At 31.5% G+C, this 22,199-nt stretch overlaps 2 protein-coding genes and 1 non-coding gene across 3 annotated transcripts; 1 reads left to right on the forward strand and 2 right to left on the reverse strand.

Annotated features, from left to right (window-relative positions):
- Nucleotides 1-14,936: 14,936 nt before the first annotated feature.
- LOC108319015 (uncharacterized) lies at nt 14,937-15,532 on the reverse strand. The gene has a single exon (XM_017550012.2). The coding sequence runs from the start codon at nt 15,448-15,450 to the stop codon at nt 15,157-15,159; it is 294 nt and encodes a 97-aa protein (XP_017405501.1). The 5' UTR covers nt 15,451-15,532; the 3' UTR covers nt 14,937-15,156.
- Nucleotides 15,533-19,050: 3,518 nt separating this feature from the next.
- On the forward strand, nt 19,051-19,131 carry TRNAL-AAG (transfer RNA leucine (anticodon AAG)). The gene has a single exon. It is a non-coding gene; the product is annotated as a tRNA-Leu (tRNA).
- Nucleotides 19,132-19,544: 413 nt separating this feature from the next.
- LOC108319068 (alpha-ketoglutarate-dependent dioxygenase alkB) lies at nt 19,545-22,192 on the reverse strand. The gene is made up of 7 exons (XM_017550089.2): nt 22,029-22,192; nt 21,784-21,935; nt 21,337-21,683; nt 20,630-20,768; nt 20,315-20,381; nt 20,108-20,229; nt 19,545-19,801 (listed from the first exon to the last, which is right to left on the reverse strand). The coding sequence occupies exons 1-7, from the start codon at nt 22,136-22,138 to the stop codon at nt 19,662-19,664; spliced, it is 1,077 nt and encodes a 358-aa protein (XP_017405578.1). The 5' UTR covers nt 22,139-22,192; the 3' UTR covers nt 19,545-19,661.
- Nucleotides 22,193-22,199: the final 7 nt, after the last annotated feature.

A 22,199-nucleotide genomic window follows, 5' to 3' on the forward strand; every position in this document is an offset into this window, starting at 1 on the left:
ATAATTGAGCTTGATGCGACAACTAAGTGGGATTTGATTTGGCAAAAGTGGATTTAGCTAAACTGACAAAAGCTGCAGTCCATTTCATGAACATAATAAAAATGAATAAGCTTCTCGGTGAGGTAATTCATACAAGTAGATTAAGTTTGACAATTTTTAAAATGTGTTGTAAAACATAAATAGTCGGTGACTAACTCTTACCAAATACAAAGAGATTTGTATCACACTCTTAATGCACCTTTTATTGTTTTTTATTCTTGTAATTATGAAATTTAGACAGGGAACGTTGGATAGAGCGACAATCTTTTAGTTTTTAAGAAAAAAAAATGGAGAAAGTTACTTCTGTTTTCAGTTAAACACATTCGGTTTCTTCAGAGTTTACTTTTACCGACAACACGTATAAGTGTCTTATTATGAATCAAGTTCTTGCTTTTACTTTCATCTAAACACACTTAACAATATCTAACTACATATTTCTCCTCGAAGGCATCGAATTGTTGTTTTTAACTCAGATGAAAAGTAAAATTCTTTAATTTTTTAAACTTATGTGTTCCGGGTTGAGTCAGACTTATCCAATTTCTTTTAGAGATCGTCCGATTCACATTCTTTGTGTTCTTTTTATTCAATCAAGCTTTGTTCAATTTTTTTATGTGTCGATCGGAAGTGTATTTGCTAAAGTTGATCTGATGTGAAAGTCAGTGATAGTTCAATTGGTAAATTAAACGTTGTAATAAATCTGTAATTAATGAATCCACTCACTTTTTACCTTTTGACCTGTATTTATAGTTTTGGTTATGGGTCTTGAATTAACAAAGTCTTAATCACGACTCAACTAAAACCCAACGATCCTTAATCAATGTTTTACCTTCATCATGTTCGGAGACATCTGCCCCGATCAGTCAACCTTGCCACTTGTGCTCAGTCGCCCAAGACATCCGGACATCTCAATACAATATATATATATATATATATATATATATATATATATATATATATATATATATATATATATATATATATATATATATATATATATATATATATATATATATATATATATATATATATATATATATATATATATATATATATATATATATATATTATAGTTCGGTTATAGATCATATACACAACATATTTATTGATTTATTGAGTATTATTTGATATGTAGGTTGAACTGCAACAAAGATTAATATTAAAAATAATCATATTAATCCTAATTTTAATTAAATTTAGTTGTAATTAGGTTATTATTAATCTAAAATTCAATTCAAAATTTATAAATACAAATTTAATATGTAAATAATTGATTATTTTTACTATGTATTTATTATCAAAATATTTAAATAAATATTGACTCTAATATTATCAATATATTTTAAAACTACAACTTTAACATAAGTTTAGAAATTATTTATGTAAAATAATTTAATCTGAACTTTGTAAACCGAAATAAAAGGAAACAACGTTTTCCAACTATATTGATGTTTATTTCTTGAGCAATAAACTACGAGAGAAGTATTTGGAATTTGTGAGATTTTAGCGTAACGAACCATAAATAGGTTAAAGAAAGGGAACCAATGTTTGAGTGATGATGTTGCTTAACGCATTTAGCATCTGTGGTGTTTGTGGCCCCTCTTTCATCGTTTTTCGAGCAAATATCCACTCGCACCTTACATGTTTGAGTGATTTTCAAGTTATCTAACATTCTCTTCTCTCTCTTTTTCACTTCTCTCATTTTTTATATAATATATCAGTTTATTCCACTGCTTTCAGAGCATTGCTTACTGTTACTTTTATAAGGGTATATAAAAAAATAATTTTAAAAATTCATTCTGACAAAAAATATATATATTGTGTGAACATAGTTGGTCAAAAGTCAGATAGAAAAAGTTGGCTTTGGGGGCTACCTGCACCCACTAATGCTTCTCTTTTAACACCCATCATTCGTATTCAACTGAAAGTTCAATAGATAATGATGGCTGAGTCAAGTAAACTTGCAAAAATTAAGTTTTTTTTTTTTTTAAAGTTTGATGAAAGAATTTCATTGAAATTTCTCTTACCAGAGATTCTACTGTTAGTTCGAAGGTGTCAAATTATTCAAACAATAAGCTAAAAGTTTGGGGATTTGTTTGGTCTTCTAAATGAGAAACCAATGTGATGTGTTTTGAGATGAATTGCGAATTGCTGGCAATTCTTGGAACACTCTTTACGTGAATGGTAAGTGAAGTTAACCTCATCTCAATCTTCTCATCATTCATGTGTTAATTAACATTTAACAGCGCCCCTTCTATAGTTTTTCATAAAATGATTTTTTTTAAGAAATAAAAGGATAAACCTTCTCTCTTATCCTCATATAGCTGTCTTATCACTTTACTTAATTTTATAGGTAACTAAAGATAATTTAAATTAGGAAACATCAAATTAAAATATCACTTAGTAATATAGAAATGTTTCAATTTATTAAAACAAAAAGTGAATTCTAAAATAACTAAAATAATATTTATAGAAGTATTTTACTAATTATTGATTCTTATATGGTGTAACATCCCAAAATACAGTGTAAAAACTATATAATAGAATAATCACATCGATTAATATTACAGATCAGTCTTACAAAATAAAGAACGTACGCTTGTGGCCGAACAGCCTTACAGAGAAACAAGAAAACTAAAACCGAACAACATAAGCAAACCCGACCGAACAGTTTACAAAAAGCTATACCGAACGGTCCTACAAAATAAGAGGGAAAAGATGATCGAACGATCATCTTAAAACTAAACTAATAATACTGACCGAACGGTTCTATTGTTCGGTCTTAATTTCTACCTCAACTAAATTTTCTTCTTCCAGCAGCTCGTCTCCTTCTGCTCACATCCACATGGATGATCATTGCAACGGAAAGACAACCGAACGTACAAAACCGACAAGACAGGAAACACAGGGTAAGCTTATGTAATTCAATTCATGTATAAACATATATTTCACACAATCAACCAAACAAGATAATTCATCACTCGTTCATGCAAAACCTAATACTAGACTGACTGTCCCGACTGTATGAATTTTGTGTAGCTACGACGTTCGTGCACCCGGGTGATGTAGTAACTGGGATACCCTCAACAGCTGCCACCCGAGGTTAGTCCTATCTGTCCAAATTAACCATAAGGACTAGGACCTCCTGTCGTTCTCACACATGACTTACCCTCCTCTATGTGAGGACGAGTAATCACGAAACATCAGGATGAACCGCCAGCTTAGCATGCCCACATTCATACTTTACAAATTCCAATATACATTCATGAGCTATTCCTCCCCGGAACGCTCGTCCATAATCCAAAACATTTCATCCATATCATATTCTATTCATCTTTCATTATTAATAATCTCAATTAAACCCTTCGTACAAAGATCACTAAGGATACCAAATACCGAACGTTAAACATCAACCCTGAACCAAACCGAACGCTTGGAGTGAGACCAAAGGTCTCCAGTTCCAAACGGATCAAAACCGAGAGATGGAACATTGGTTTTAAGAAAGGGAGTGATTAACATAATAGTTCTCAAGAACGATTAGGAATCAAACGTTTATTTACTAGGTGAGCCAATTGAATGAACTAACTCCCGAGTTAGACCGAACGCTAATAGGCCTAGGCCGAATACTAAGACTCTAGGCTGAAACCAATTTAAGACAGACACTATGAAAACCTCAAATAAGGGTAAAGAATTGAATCAGGTGAATAAACCGAACGTCAATAAATATACTTAGCTTTTGAATGAGTTAAACATCAAGAACAATCAGAATGTCAGTCGAAGACCGAGCACCGAAAAGGGCGAACCCTATTGAGTTTGAACGAATGTTCTTATATATATATATATATATATATATATATATATATATATATATATATATATATATATATATATATATATATATATATATTTCAGAAAGGAGAATGAGTACCTGGTGTAAGACCGAGCACTTACTCAGCACGAGCGTTTGGTGGAAGACCGAGCACTACTAAACTTATAGGAGAAAGGGTTGATAAATATAATAAGATACCATTTTGAGTAGTGTTTAAGAACAAACGAAAATATACAAATACATATAGATATACTTAAGTTTATAACCGAATACCAAGGAACAACTACGCTTGGCCGAACGCTCATGCACAGTATTACAAAATGAAGACATTCGTCCTCAACTAGGATTCTTCCCAAATGAAAGAATCCAATTCCAACCAAGTTCACTAGAAAAACCGAACGGTCAAGGACCGTTCAGTGACAAACGTACACTTTCATAGGGAAATTTCATACTAGAATTCTTTATATCAATTCATCTCTCAACATCTATTTTCATAAACTCAAACATCCATATCATAGTAAATAATCATACTTCATATACATTCAGCCACACAACAAACATGCATTCATTAGCAACGAACGTAGAAACGAACATACAATTAAATTATATAAGCTCCCCTTACCTCTAAGCGTGACCGAACGTTCAACAATGCACCTCTAAGCGTGACCGAACGTTCAACAATGCAGAAATATATCTCCTCACTACTGAAATCTTAGAGTTCGACGATCACCCCTTACAAACTAAACCAAACAGGAAAAATAGAAATACTCAGAACAAAGTGACCTATTCATGCAACCAAGAATCTGGGTTCGCATGTGTAAGAAGAACGAATGTTCTAAAGAGAAAGTGACTTACCAGTTTCAGATCCAAAAACTGATTGGTTCAACTAGAAGCTCTTGACGCCGGGAGTGCTCCAGCGGTGCCTGAGTGGTGATCGGAGAAGAGAAAGTGAGTGTTTTGTAGAGAGAAGGAAAAGCTTTTAGAGAGAAGGAGGAGAAATATGAAGTTTCAGAGTTTGGAAGAGAGGTTGCATGCAGAGAGTGGCGTGAGTTTTGAAAAACTAAGCTTTGCTACCATCGTCAAGGACGAACGACCACTTTGCTGCCCACACCTGTCTCCCACTTTCTGATTTCCAGATTTCCTTCGCTTGACATCTAGCGTCCGCTCAGAGTGGTTTTGGGTGCGTTTTTAATGAGGTCTGACATCTGGATGACACTTAGTCTACTGGAAAAACACGGTATTTGATGTCCAAGCATCGATGTTTGTTTTATAACGTATTAAACATATGATATGATATGTTGATAACCTTTTATAACAATCTTTTGACAATAGGCTAAACCACGTCACCCAGATCTCAGAATTGTTTTATGGTGAGTAGGAAGAAGAAGAACCACGACGCTCAGAGGAATAAGTTGAATTAGAAAATGTTATATAGAGTATAAAAACTCGACAGTTATTTTATTTAATATTATAATTAAAGAAAAAAGAAACTTAGTTGGCAGAAAGAAAACATAGGTTTGATGAGAACATTAGGTTTGGTTGGACAACCTAAAAAGTAAATTTTATATAATTTGAATTTATTTTCAAAAAAATATTTGAAATGGACCACGACCATATAAACATTATAAAAAAATGGTTAAAGAAACATTTTCCTTAAACTTACTTCTGCAATCTTCAATTTTTCAATAAACAACTTGACCTTTACATAATATTCAATAATCCACATGTAACCTTTATTGAGTACAAAATATCTGGTATTAGTGTTTACGTAAATGCAAAATTCGGTTATGGTGTTTTTCTAATTTAATTTTGAACAGAATTCATGATGCTCTATGTAGATTTCAATTCTATTTTATATTTTGAAAAATCATAGCAATGAAATAAATGAAGGAAAAAAAATAGATAGAATTATGCCTTGCAAATATTCCCTCTTTATGGATGGGTAGATAACACAATTAAAAAAAGAATTTTAATGTAAGGTAAAATGTACTGATTTTTTTCAATATTTGTGCTTGAGCAAACAAAAATCTTACCGTGCCAATTGTTGTTCGAAGTTTTTCTTCATCCGTAACTGAATTTAAAAAATTTACGATGTAGTTCCATGTTTTGTCAAACTATGAACTCATTAGATTTGGTTATATTTATATTATATAATTTCTTTACTGAAAACTTATCGACCAACACATGTAAATGTGCCCATAAACTAAAAAATAAATTAAAAATCACCAAATTAAACCCTAATCTCATATCTCAAGAAATCTTTCGCAGTTTTAACAATGTCTGACTCTAAAGTTTTAAATTATCTCAAATCCATATAGCTTCAAATAGAAAACTAGAATACATAGCTTCAAATAATATATATTTTTTATTTAAGAACCATGTTTGATTGATTTGATAAAAATACAGAGAATCAACCGTCTACAAAAATAAAAAATAAAAAATACAGCTACACACTACACACTGATAAAAAGTTTGAAGTCAGAATAATTATTTTTGAAGTCATGATAAAAACCCTTGTGATTAAATAAAACTAAAAATAACGTATATGTTAGAGGATGAACATATAAAGATAAACTATTGAAAGAGATGTATCTTGCTTTCCAACCTAAAGAAAAAGAAGAAACAGAAAAATGGCCAGCCAGCCACAAAACTAAAGAAAATATTGTGACCTTTTGGTTTTCATCTTATCATTATCACATTCAAAAGGACAAGGATACGTTTTGTGTTAATTTTTTATTGAAAATTTATCGTAGGTATGCATATCTTGACCAAGAACAAGTTACGTCATCTCTGAATGCTACCTCCTATCTAATTTTCCTTGCATTTGCAATTTCCAATTAAAGTATAATCTTCTTCTAGCAAAGAAACTAGTTTCCAATATTAATGAAACAACAGAAACTTGGTAGTAGTTGATAATAACTTCAAGGTGGACTTAAATATAACATAATAATCACCATGGCCGTCCAAAACATTACACCTTTGTAAAATCAAATCAGATAAAAGGGTTAGGTTTTGTTTCCAAACATTTTAGTTGCATCATTAATATATTAAACAAAATTATGATGCTTGGTCGGCATCTTATCCTAATTACGTATACTCGAGTCATTAGCAATCATAAATTACTCCAAAACTATATGGGGACTGATATAATTAACCAACAAAATTTTATACATTTAGATCTTCATTCCAATATGTTCTGTACGTGCATGGTTGTAGAAAAAGAGAAAAATAGTTCCATATGTAGTAAACTTTTCCTCTATATTGTAAGAGTAGCCGTGACACTTATAGCATCTGTAAAAACAAATATACGAGTTTTAAAAATGATCAAAGACGAAAAGTACTTATAATATGCAATAAATCTAAAAAGATATGATAAATAATTTAATTTTAATCCTGAATGTAATTACTAGTCTTGACTTCAAACATTATTTGATTGAAAGCACTAAGGTGCTTGATGAGCAAGTAATTATAATAAGATCACTTCAGTTTGAGTTCTCTTTTGTTGGACCCAAAATCTTGCGGAAAGAGTTGTGATCGTGTTAATAATTGAAAAGTCTTGCTCTTCTGGATCTCAATAATTGATAGGTTAAAAAGCTGTCGGATTGTTCTTTTTTACCTCGATGCCATGCTAGAATTTAGGATCACAAACCTGTGCAAGATTATCCTCTTTCTCCCATTGCACTTTTTAGTTTCAGAATATACAATAAGACGATTCAAAATCTAAGTGTGAGTGTAAAAAGTAAAAAATATAGTATTATATAAAGATTAAAGACTCATTAATTTATTGTTTAAAAATTTTTAGTAAAGAGTAGTATTAATTCCTCGTATGTTTAGACTTAAATTTTATTGGTGTTTATATCTTTCAGATGAATCTCGATAGCTCACAAAAACAATTAAAAATTTATATATGAATCTAAATCTTATATTAAATAAAAATGAAAAAGTGAAACATTTTATAAAGATAAAGATTTATTATTTTAAAATTCTGATAAATCTTTTATATATAATTAGATTAGATCAGTATTATGTGTCCACATGAATCTCCGTCTGTATACAAGTAATACAGACATAGAAAAGTAAGAAGCCTGAATAAATTCTAGTATTTTGAATTATTCAGTAGTTGATTCTGTACGAGAAATAATCTGAATCTACCCAAAAATAGACATTTTAAACTGATGTTATAAATTTTTCTCCAAGAAACTTATTACAGAACACTGATTAAGACCCACTAATGCGACCAAGAACGGTGCCCACTTCCAACAACATGCGAACATGGTGTGTGACAGTTAGGGTATAACAGAGGCAACGAGGTGAGAGTAATCGTGTCCACAAAAATCGAAGAGCAATTTGTAAAATCTTAATCTGACATTCTTGCATTGCACCCACAAATCACAAATTTGTTTCATTATTAGCATTAGAATTGTCCTGAAGGATGCATCTTAGCTGCTACAAATCTTGAGAAGCAAAATAGCCCCTACCAGCATGTGAGCATTTGGTATGAACACGAACTGAAAAACAGAATGATAATTTTTCTGAGGGGCCAAATCAAACCAAACCACCAAGGAGCCGACAAAATAATATGAGGTTTTAAGAACATAATTCAGTAGTTTGAGATATTCACATAATATGAGGTTGTGTTGTTCTTTCTCCCACACAAGTCAATGACTCAAAAAGACTGGAACTTGGCTTGTTGACTCCGCAACCAAGAAAGAAAACATAAGCAATTGAAAGACCCTACACACATGTATGAATTAATGGTTATCTTGGTTAGAGGTAAAGTGTGCGTGAAGTGAAGGAGTTTCTTAGATTCATTCGAACTCAGAAGAGACATAATCAGGAGATTGGTTTGGGGTCAAAACATAATTTCCTTTTAGGCATAATAACCATGCTAATAGAAGCACATGGTTGCATGAGAAAGAAAATCAACATCATGTTCTCTTTATAAGGATTGTTGGTAGCTAAATCCTATCTATTATTATTGTTACTATGATGAAGGAGATGATGGTGTTGGTAGACCTCAAACACTAACTCATGGCCATAGACATGTATGATTGGTAACCAACATTTGCTACCATAAAACAACTTGTTTCCACCAACATAGCTATTCTGGTCGGTGTTTTATAATTTACCAGTGTGTTTTCAGTGCTTTATTTCGATAGGTGTTTTAAAATTTACTATTGTGTTTTCACTTCTTTATAATAAAAAAATAATTTGATAACAAAGATAGCCAGATGTAAGAAAATAATGGGAAAGATAACAAAGAAACTCTTCTAAATATGTGTGGGTATTCCAACCTAAAATTGACTTGTGTGAATTTATTTAAGAAATTGACTATAGTGTGAAGTTACTAATCATTTTGAAGATTTAATTTGTAGAAAGTACAGTAAGTATAAGTATAATAAGTGCTAATGAAATGTTTGAAATGAAATATGTGTCTTATTACCAATAGTTCAAAATATAAAATGTTAGCCTAAATTTGCATTTTCTTATATAAAAAATAAATAAATTCTCTCTTAAGTTTTTATATTGTTTTCTATGTACATCTAATACATTAAAAATATTTTTGATATTATAGTAATGATTATTTATTATCGATCAATATAATGAGTAGTTTGTATACACTAATAACACACAAAAAGTTAATCCCGTTTTTATTTCTTTGTATTATTGTTAACTTTGTTGATACGACTAAAGTGTTTTTTTTTTAAATTCTAAATAGTAATAGAACACAACTGTTTTAGTTATTTCCTTTGTTGTGTATCTTCTATTAATTAATAGATTTGAATTATTCTTCTCTTTCAAATTCCTCCAACACATGCTTAGCATTGGATATGTTACTTAGTTTAGTACCTTAAACAGCTTTGGAAAAAAATTGTCACCAACAAAACCTTCATTATTAGGAAAATTAATATAGCATTATTTGGGAAAATTAATTATAACGTTCCGTCTCACTAAATACAACATTTGATATTTAACAGTCTTATTGTAAAAGAAACAGACGGAAATATACTCTATTAACTTTTTTATACTTTTCTTTTTAAAAAATATGTACAGTTTTGAAAGGATTTTAGTTCTTGTGTATAAGGACACAATTAATTCATACAAAATATAATATATCTTTAAAAACTCATATTTGTTAGTTAAAATTCTAAGTAAAACCTGAAAGTTTGATATTAAATATAAAAAAATTAAGTAATATATAACAAAAATCAGGTTTAAAACAATAAACTTTTAGGTTTTATATTAAAATTAGTGTTAAGTCTCTTATTTAGACATCTTATACATAAAAGATGATTAATTTTTAACCGTGATATTATAGTCATAGTAAAATCTACCTCACACTTATGAAAAAAAGGGATTTTCAATACATATGTTAAGATATCAATTTTTTTATATAAATGTATAAAAGTTTTTGAATGTCAAATATATAAAATATATTAAAGTTTAAAAAAATATTTTAAATTATATAAATATAAAAAAGTTGAAAGGACCAAAGTCTTATCTTGTCATCATTAAGTTTCATCACTATCTCCATGAATGATATATCATATATAAACAAAAGAACCTACAAAAATATTATGAGCTAAAGTTTATTTAGAAGTTATAGTAAATATTATATACGTGTTTTGGAGTAAGATGTTTAGGTTCCTCACTCAAAGCATTTCAAATTGTTCTGTAGATCGAATGGACTTCCTGATAGTCTTCCATTATCTAAGTTACGCTGCTTGCTCTCTCTTCTTTGTTCAAACCGTGTGAGAGGATACCTGTTAAAGGAAAGGTGCCTATGGCACTTTGACGCTCAAGTAAGTGACTTTGCATAATAATGTTTAATAGAAAATGAACACTCATAACTAGTCACCTAATCCTCTTGTCAAACATATATTTAAAATGAACTCACTCTTAAGTCTGGCCCATTACCAATAACTAGCTTTCATTATTCCATTAAGTGTCCATCAATGGCTCTTATTTTTATTGATTACCCTTGAATTACCTCAACAACTATCTTTACGGATCGGTTACTGAGTTGTTAACTGGTTACCCGTCTAGTCCATTGATCTCACGAATATCCATACGGTACAATACGAATAACTCATATTTCAAAGATCAATATTTTTTGTTTAAACAAGTAAAAAGAAATTCAAATATTTGTAACAACTTTTGATTTAAAAAAACTAAATTTCTAATGTAGCAAAGAAACTAAATTACAAGACATTTTGAGAGATTTTTTTTTTCTTGTTTATAAATGCAAGGAAAATGAAGAACATGGTGATTTGAGGGTTGAATGGGACAGGAGAGAAAGAAGGTGTGGGCCTGCTGTTTTATCTTTATAGTGTTGAAAATGGAAGCTATGATTTTGCCTCAGACATCAAGATAAGAATGAGATTGTGCCACATCTTTACCACATTCTCTATTTTTTTAATTTCTTCATTAAGAAGGACACTTACAAAAACAAAAATTTCAGAGGTTTAATCCCACTTTTTACTTCTTCCTTGTCTTTACGTAATTTATCAATAAAGATTGGCCTTAAGGTTCCTGCAATTGTAGGGTCTATTTCGTTTTTTTAGGTACCAAATCACTGATTTCTGTTCAATCAAAATAAAGATGCCAAAAAGGTCGATCACTAAGAACTTTAGGTAACATCAAAAAAAGGAAAAACAACAATGTTTAACTGTTCATTTTCCATTTTCAATTGCTTCCTGCACCCATTAATTTCTTCTTGCACCACTATTTTTCTTACTCATATTACAAACAAACCTTCTATTCTTAATCCTACCCGCGACCCACCTACTTCGGGTCTTTCTTCCTACAGTTCCCTCTTACACCTCCATAAGGTGTAGAAAATGTCAAAAGTATCCCTTTACATTTAAATTTTTAAAAAATACATTCGTATTTTATAATTTATAATGCTTTTTTATTTTGTATTTTAGATTATACAATCTTAAATATTTTTTAGTTTGGATTTTAAATTATACATTCTAGAACGTCTCTAAATTACGCAATCCGATCGTCTCCAAATTATCCAATGAAACAGAAATTCTAAACCAAAGGATAAATTTTATTGTTTAGTTTTTGGGGGTGCAGAATGAAATTACGGAAGTGCATTAAGAAATTCCAACTAAGTTGTTGTCCCATGGTTTGGTTGAGGGCTCTAAGTAGTAAGGCCCAATAGCGTGTTTGCGGTGCATGAACAGTACAATGTGGGCAGTATTCAAATCGACCCAAAATAAAATATGAATAAAACAAAACTATAAATTGTTTCCCGTAGCTAATTTTCACACTTTCCCTTTTTTGAAAAATTTATATAAATTGTTTCCCTTCGCTAATTTTCACATTTCCCGTTTTTTTTTTAAATTATCTTTCTCTGTTGAAAATTATTAAGCCAAAGAATTAGTTTATCCATGATTTAATTTATTAGAATTTAAATTCATTTTTTCTTTTCGTTTCTTCATTCAAGAATTATTTGTAAAGAAGTTTATTTAAACAAAAACTATCAAATTGGGGTTGATATTCAATTTCTTAAAAAAAAATTGAAGGAATCAACTTAATTCTATATGGGTTAATGAATCCTTCGTGCTTTTTTAATAATGGTAACATGACATATATTTATACTTATTTGACGCATAATATAATAATAAAGTAAAATATGTTGAATTTATATATATATATTTTTAAAAAAGTAAAAAGTAATAAAAAGTAGTGTAAAATAAATATAAATATTTTGCGTGAATTAAAGTATCATTATTATTATTTTTTTCATTGAAATAAAATGAAAAATAGTAAACTAGTCCAACTTACACTTGAACCAGAGAAAGTCAATGAGTGGAGTAATTACTTCTCTAACACGACAAGAATAAAAAACGAAGAAAAAAAAAGAAATAATAATAAAAGGTTAAAAATAAGAAAAAAAAAGGCTTTGTTAGAGTTGACTGTAAATTAGAGATATTGATTCATTGAATTATTATTTTTTCTTAGTAATTTCCAAAATAGTTTGTTATTCATGGCTCTAACAAATATAAAAGTACATATAATAATATACTGGTTGTGCATCTCCAGCTTCCAGATCCTTCTGGCGCCACCGTTTTGCTGCAAATTCGGTCTACATAGACTTCATCGGAGGGAGACTCCACATTAATCAAATGCTCATCGTGCGGAAAAGAATAATTTAAGGAAAAACAATACAACTCATGAAAATGAAAGAACAACGTGAACTACTTCATTGTTTTTAAGTATTGCATTACGCAACAGCATGCATTAGTAATATCATTAACATAATACAAGTCAACTGGGGAGGATCTCAAGAGGAATTAAAACACACATCAAACGTGCACGATCGACTTCCTGAACACTGTTCACACGTTTTAATAACAACTGACAATAAATAGACAGTTGGGTAAATTCTAGGTCAAATTGACTCGCGCCAAATTCATACGATGAACATATATTTTTATGTCGAGTTAGAGGGAGTGAAATTTCTGGTGTTTTGGATCTTGTTGGTGTAAACGGGTAAGTGAGAAAGCGACCATAAACGCTAAAAATAACCTCTTTTTTTAAAATATTTTAGCAGGGTGGTTCAACTAAGAAGGTGGTTCTGTAGTAAGATTTGAAGGTCTTACCGGTGTGCAGCAGTTGAAGTTGACCAATTACTTTGGACTACATATTTGAGTCTTTGACCACGTGCTTGTGTTATTCTTATGTTAGCCACCATGATTTAATTAGACCAAATCAAAGCATCATTAGATATCTCAGTTTTAGCTTTGAATTTTAAAAATTTAGATGATTGTATTATATGACTATCTGGTTAGTCACGGATAGGTCGGCCACCTTGCACCTAAACAACTGGTATATGGGTTTGTAATTTTATAAATACAGATTTGATATTCAGATTACTTTTACAACGTATTTGTTATCCAATTATTTAGACGAGAGTGTTTTGTGCAAGTGATATCCAAGTTAACCGAATAGTATAGGGATATTTAAAGAGAAAATTATGACCTAAGCTTCGAGAGTTAGAAGACAATTCGTACATGAAGACTTAATCTCGACCCCAAACCGTGATCATGTTTCAAAACTTCGTTTTTTCCCTTCATTCAATTCTTCCAGAAGAACAGAGTCCGGGAAACAGTAGATGCTATGATAAGTGGAATTGATTACCTATCTGTGAAATAAGATAGCACTAAGATATATATATATATATATATATATATATATATATATATATATATATATATATATATATATATATATATATATATATATATAACATAACATAATCATAGATCTTTTTCCTTTGACTGTTCCACCACTTATGGAGTGAGACTTGGCACCCCACCAGAAAACACAAAAGAATATTAAACACTTGATCTGATTAGTTGCTCCGTCCAAGCTTGGAAGCCAGCTAAAATGCACATAATTACAGTACATTTCACATATATAACAAAGACGCACTAAGAAACTAAACAATCCAAAATCTCAATTGTTCCTTCCATCTAATCTAATGACAGAGAAAGACTTTCAATCATCATCTTCTAACATCTCACTGATGAGTTCTTGAACTAACTTTTCTCCTAAGAGTTAACTTATTCATTAGCTTTACCATCGTACCCGTCCAAATTTATGTTTTGGCACTAACGACTGATCAAAAGTCATGCACAATTCTTGTAATCAAATCTAGAAATAAAAAAATGGCGGTTTGGCATTGTTTAATTTAAAAACTACCAATCCCCTGAAACTCGGTCCAAGTTGATCGGGTCAAGCATAGTGATAGATAATTCCAAAGCCATTTTGCATTGAACACATTCAAATTCACCCAGTCAATTATGCTAGTAAACAATCTTGCAGCAAACACTGCGACTGACACCCAACAATTCAAATGCAATGATTCAGGAAACCAGATTTAATCTAGAATAACAATAGCAGTTCATTATATCTCAAGATTCTCCGAAATTCATTCACATTACAAGCAAGTGCTCAAATTCAATAAGACGATGGAGGAGCAAAGCAACATGGTATTGAACAGACGGCAGAATTCTTGAATTCAGCAAGAGTTAGAGCAAACAAGAAAAGAAGAATCTGAGAATTACAGGAATACTAATAATCTGAGCTCTCTGTTGATTACAAGTGTCAACGTGCACTTTATATTACATGGTAATTGTGAGCAAATAATAACAGTAATAGGTACACGGCAATTGATTGAGATGAAATAAAATTGAAAAAGGTATATATATATAGAGAGAGATTCTATTATATTATATTAAAATGTTATACTAACGCTAAAAGCATAGGTGGGGGAATTAAGAGGGGCGGCTGGGAGGGCGAATCACGATTTTTGCCGGCAAGGGTCGACCGGTGCCGGAGCCGCCGCAACTGCTGCAGGCCATGCGACCCGAGCCGGAACACGTGGAGCATCCGACGTCGCCGTCGGACCAACGCGAACAGAGGCAGGTTACTCGACCGGTTCCGTTGCAGGTGGGGCAGCGAGTGAATGGGCCGGCCATGGGCTTCTGGTCCATGACCGACTTGACGATGACCGCTCCGGCCAGCACGCTCAGACCGGTGGCTAGTTGGCTGAGCACCACCGGACCCATGGCTTTTGGTGGAGAGATATGAAGAGAGAGAAATTGAAGAGAAAGATTTTATGATGGGTGTGTGGAGTGAGGAATAAGGTGTGAAGAGAAAAAAATACGTAAATAAATAAAGAAAGTGGTTGTGGAATTGTACACGTTGACGACACTGCTTTTGGTGGCTGCAAAAGCTTTCGTTTTTGGAGTTTTCTTAGGATGTTTTTCTCTTTCATTCCGCTTTCTCATTCCAAATAAATAAATTTCTTATTTAATTGCATTTTTTAGTTTTTGTTTTTTCTTCATTATGTTTTTTTTATCTGATTAGTATTTTAACTTTAGTTTTGTAGAAGGTCAATACAGTTTACATTTCAGTATATAAATTATTAATTATTAATTCGGGTTTATGCTGAAAGTTCAAATCGTAATTTAAAATGATGGGCTAAAATGAAACTTTTGTTTGCTTTCAATCTTTAATTAATATTTAAATTTAACTTACTTAAGTATTGATAATTAAGTTACCATATTTTATATATATATATATATCAATAAATTTGATTCTAATTTTGAATTTTTCAAATAATACAGCATAATATACTCTATCGAATTAGTGGTAAAGGTATAAAATGACTCGTTTTAGCACTCTAATTTTAATATCTATCCAATATAACATTAATATTATCGTGTATTTAAGTTTTGATTGAGTAAGTATGAATCTTTTTCTTCTTCTTGTTTATTCAATGAATATTATCTTAATTAATTTAAGTTAATATCCAAAGAATGGTGTAAAGAAAGAGTTTTACTTACTTACAAGATGTTGTCAAAATATTTTGGTAAAAATGGTAAGCTAGGGTTAAGATCACCAGAGCACACACAATTTAGTATTATTATTTTTATTATATCATAATGTTTTCAAACTTACAATTACATTAAAGAACTTGTTGTATAAATAACACATACAAAATTCTATATTAGTATAACATTATTTTATACTACACTTTTATCGTTATAGTTGTTCGTTTGAATGAAGTTTAAACATAAATAACTATGATAATATAAAATTATGATTAATAATTAAAAAATCACAATTTTTATTAAATTATTGAAGAATTAAATTTTTAGTATAACTGAATTGATTAAAAAATAATATTTTTAACTAGAACAAATTTACTTTTTATGTAAAACTCTAATGCTTCGTATAATATATATATATATATATATATATATATATATATATATATATATATATATATATATATATTATATACTTGCAAATAAATTAAAAATAAAAAATATTTATATAAATAATTACTTTAAAACTTATTCGATAAGATAGGAGTATTTTCATACATATTTCCTTAATTTTCATCATCGGCATGAGTGGGATATATATCTGGATGATATTATCCATATTTTACAAAAAGGGTTATAGAATATGTTAATAATAATAAAAAGAAGTTATGTTTATAACTGTTATCTAGTTTAGTAATTAGGATTTTGTTATCAATAAGTTGGAACATATATATTTACTGAATTAAATTATCGAAAATATTTAAAAATACCAATACTTTTAATTTGTAAGATTAAATCGTTCTTATTTTCTCCCATGCATCATATTAAAAAAATATTACTTTGAAACCCTTCATTAAGACTTTTTTTCAGCTTGGCATAATATCGAGATGTTGAAATAGGAAGAAGAAAGGAACAAAATAATGGATAAAATCTGGGACCATTTTATTCGTGTCACAAAAAAGATAAATTATTAAATTTATGTTCAATTGTTTTATAAATTGCTTATCCAAAAGTGATCAAAGCTGACTTTTTCCTTCAATATCGTGACTAATGGTGAAAATATTTTTCTAAAATATTTTTATAAAAATATACATTATTTTTTAAGGCGAAGGTGTTGATTTTGATTTCGATATTCATGTGTTTTAAAAGGTAAAAACACTTAGCAGAAACTTATGATTTATCATGCATAAGTTGTTATTGGATTATTGGTCATGGTTTAAACCCTCTTTTGGTCCTCATATTTATTGGTAAATCTTAAGTGGGTCATCGCTTTTAAACTGTCAAAATTGAATCTATATATTTATAAAATTGAGTCAATTTTGTCCCTTCTGTTAAGTTTTGATAAAAAGCGTTAAGAGATGTTGAACTGTCATTTTTTTAAAATGGCGTGGCATTACGTATTAAATTGAATGGATTATGTGTTATTTCCACATCAGAAATTTCCATTCACAACAAAAAATAAATTCTCCCACCCATTAACTTCGTCTTCTCCATAGAAACCCTAGTCGTCGTTAGCCATGCCCGCCACCATCCTCGCCCAAACCACCACCGTGCTACATAACCATCAACACCGTTAAGCCACAACCTTCCACTGTCAACCTCGTCGAATCCACCATCTTCTTTTGACCCAACCAGAAAAAAAGATTACCTTTTTTCTTGCACCTCCTTCCATTGTGTATTCGATCATTCCATATTAAGTTCAAGAATATAAATACTTTCACCAGGATGAAGAATTCGTAAAATCCAGAGTAATCCACATCGAAACAATAAGATGTGATTTGTTTGTTGGCTATATTTTGCACAGTCGAAACCTCTCTTCTACCTTCGTTAAACGAAATCACAATGGGTGTGTTCAACCTCGCTTCATCTTCACCCAACGACCTGAACAATAGCAGAAGCAAAATAAACTCCATTAGCGACTTTCAATGAGTCTCGCGTTAGCTTGTCGCCTAAGCGCGCCGTTTGCGGTGGCGATAACGGCACCAACGCTTGTGTGACTCTTCCCAGAAACGGTTGGTCCATACATCATGATGGTGCACTTGTCCCCAGGCTTAACTCCATTGATCCTCGACTCCACAAACTTTTTATAGAACACATCCAAGTCCTCTTCCTCAGACACAAAAACCCCATCAAGGGTGAAATCCCGGTACCCAAAATCAGCTCGAACCTAGATAGAACTCGAGTTGGAACTGGTTTGAAGAACAGATAAAGGCTTATCCTTTCGATCTGGGTAGTCACAAATTCTGGCAACTACTTCAATTGGGCGTTCAGGAGGGGGTTCCTTGTTTGCAACACAATTTGGGTTGGGAAAAGGGTGCATTTGCAGTGCTAATTTGGGGCCATGGAAATTGAGACGGTACTTGGACTGTGGAGTCTTCATCTGGGTGGGGTAGTTGTGTTTGGAAGAAGGGGTTGGAGCCATAGTGAAAAATTTGATTGTGAGAAATAAAGATTGAACTGAGAAGAAAGAATTGAGAAGAAGAAATTGGCGCCGGAGACAGAGAAGAAGCCGGAGACAAATAAAGATAGAACACATAACCCATTAATTTAATACATAATATCACGTCATTTTAAAAAAAATACAGCTCAGCATCTCTTAACACCGTTTGTCAAGACTTAACGGAGGGGACAAAATTGGCTCAATTTTACAAGTATATGGACGCAATTTTGACAATATAAAAAGCGATGACCCACTTGAGATTCACCAAAAAATATGAGGATCAAAAGAGGGTTTAAACCATTGGTTATTGAAGGGTGCTTGCATTAAAATTTAATTAACTGGGATTAAAAATGTAGTAAGTTTATTTAGTTATAAATATGATAATTTATCAAAATGTTGAGATGGCCGAGTTGGTCTAAGGCGCCAGATTAAGGTTCTGGTCCGAAAGGGCGTGGGTTCAAATCCCACTCTCAACAAAAAAATAGGTTTTGGTTTTGGTACATTTCAAATTCAATCCAGTTCTAGTGATTAGAAAACATAAAGTTTCTTAAGAAGCAATATAAAACATCTTTTACTTATACCATGTTGAATTCTTTAAAATCACATTCAAAAGAAATTAATATACTTTTACATAAATTTTCACATATTAATTTACGTTAAAAAAATTATTGTGAATCCGAATGAAGTAAAACAGTTTAAGATAACTTGTGTGGTGAATAAAAAACATATAATAGTCATCCTAAGATACTTGGCTGAAGCATCAAGAATTCCAAACATGTTAAAAAGTTAATATTTATCATTAAGTGTTACCTTAACTTAACACCCAAGTCCTTAGACTAAAAAATGAGGAAATAAATAAATCAAGGGAAAGAACATGAGCAAACAGGGCTTTGGTGGACAAGACTAAAATTGATACGAAGCAACAATCCCTTAAAATATAACTAATAAATCATATTTTGTTTCATGACCTGATACAACAATTTTTCTCTTTGAAAGAAAAGACTACTCAAAAAACTTGTCTGATATTAATGTTGATTCTAGAAGTTTGGATGTATTTTAAGAAACAGAGATCATCTTCATGCGTCAACCGTGTCTCGAGATGGCCTATTTCAGCATTTTCTTCATCTGTGAAGATTCGAGGAACCCCTGCGATATTGATGAAACCAATTCCCAGTAGTTAGACAAAATTTTGAAACTGCACAAGTCAGCATAATAACTCAGTCATAAATTACACATGTTCATTCCCAGCGATAAACTTTATTCAAGTGAAACCAATCACTTAATTTTAAAATTTCAAATGATCATATGAACCACTTTGATCGAGTACGTGTTTGTTTTACTTTAAATACACATTATGATGCACATTCAACATGAAGGAGTCTCTCATAAACTCAATGTCAATTCAAACACACCCTTAATATTTCACAAACTAAGTTCATAGGAGATGGTTACCATGAAAGCATTCCCTTGCATCTCCAGCCATAAGAACCACATCGCCACTTCGAAGGAACATTGCCAGAGGAGTATCCTCTCTGGATTTTCCTCCCAAAAGAAATATAGCCTTGCAACACAGACTAACCAAGGGGGGCAGCAAACGAATTAGGATGCAAAAACAAGTTAACCACAAAACAGAACATTCAAAAGAACGTAGAATAATACCTTAAACTAACTATAGGCTTGCTCCAATCTGCTTCCATGTCATCAAGGTGACCACCCAGCGTGTCCCCTGGAATAATACCAAATAAAAAACAAATATGAAGCAGACTGTTCTAAAAAATTGTTAAAAATGTTTTTTTTCCTTCTCATGAACTGGAAAATATCTGCTGATGAAAGAAAACAACAATTTCTCGCTTACCAATGGTATGAAGAATTTTTTTGCTGGCAGTAGCCATAGTATCAGAGTAAAGTGTAGAAAAGGACTCGGGGAACTATTACAAGTCTGAATTCATAATAAATATTTCCTTTAAGTTATACCTGAACCAAAGTAATTCACAATTGCAGCTTCAGGTCTGAATTCAACACCAGCAGGTAAAGCAGGCTTGGCCAATTGTTTGGCAAGTTCACACAGTGGTTCAGGGATTTTGTTATGTGGGAGAGACATATCGTAATTCCGCTGCACACAAACGTAGTAATAAGTAATTTCAATGAATATCAACAGGTATGACTCTTTTAGGAAACTGAAACTAAATTATAAGTCAGTAAAGATTTACTGGTACACAGGTAGGCTATGCAACCATAATAACTCTAGCCAAAAAGGTTTAGTCTGACATCTTTAGATCAGGGCAGAAAGAATTTCTACCGGCTAGCAAAATTTAAGATACATGTCAAGCAACCTTATAATAACAATCTTTAACACAGAAACTAATTGATTGAGACGTAACAAGTCCTCCACTGATATTCAAGCACGATATTGAACATGTGGTCTAGTTCTTAAAGCAAATGTCCAATATCTCATTCACACAACTACAAAAATCGTTTATCTCAAGCTAAAAACAGATGTAAGCAAAGCAGTAGATCATGTGTAAGCAATAACCAGCTGCAAGGTCTCCAAAGCAAAAAAAAAAAGTCTGATAACATACTTTGGTAAGAACAAAATACACCCACAACTAAATTTTAATTGTTTTGGAGAGAAGCAGAATTGATTCACTGAAAAATATTTAAAATGGTGAATCAAAACTTACCTTGGACCAATCAAACTGCAGGCCCAGGGTGCTCCATCGTAACTTCCGAAGCAACGCAGAAGCAGAAACGGATTTGCACTTTCTCAAAGACGCTTCCTTTTGGGTAGTAAATTTCCATTCCTTACAATCTCCATTATCTATATCAGCACCAGTTTCTGATGAAGAAATTGGAGAGTTGTCTTCGACCAAAACTTTCCCTTCCTTAGCAGCACCAAAAACATCCTGAATTGGACCATACATGGCATTGTGATTTGTTCTGTTAGGGGGCTGCGGAAAATCAGTCAAACTCTCCTTTATCAAACTACACTGTTCCTCAATGGTTAATGCTCCAGGAATAAAATAAAAGCCTGCAAATTAATCATCAGAGAGTGTTGTTGAGTTCTTTAGTTACTCATACACGAACTAGCTAGTTAAACGACAAATAATAATAAAAGAAAAAGAAAATACCTGGGCGATTTTGCAAAGAGAAAACCGGAGAGGTGAAGTTCTCGTGGAGAACAATAACACCCGGAGGAAGTGCACCGCTTTGAAGATAGCATTCTAGAATAGATCTGAAGTCAAGAACCTCCGTTAAATCCACTGGTTTAGGTTGTTTTTTCCTGTTGAAAAAGAAAAATGAATTGCAATTTGAATTTGAGGACTTAAAACTGAAACAAACAACGATCAAAGGAAAAAAAAAAACAATTGAATACTTTTTGTTCTTGGAAGATGCATTGTTGTCGTAGTAAAGCTTGTATTTCTTCTCTGCTCTTCTGAAAGCGGTTCGCTCAGAATCATCGCGGTTATTCTCCGATCCGTACATCGGCAGAGGGAAAACTCAAAAGAGGATTAGGGTTTTTGATTTTTTTTTAACTCAAGAAAAA

Source organism: Vigna angularis, chromosome 2 (genome assembly GCF_016808095.1).
Source record: "Vigna angularis cultivar LongXiaoDou No.4 chromosome 2, ASM1680809v1, whole genome shotgun sequence".
Taxonomy (NCBI): domain Eukaryota; kingdom Viridiplantae; phylum Streptophyta; class Magnoliopsida; order Fabales; family Fabaceae; genus Vigna; species Vigna angularis.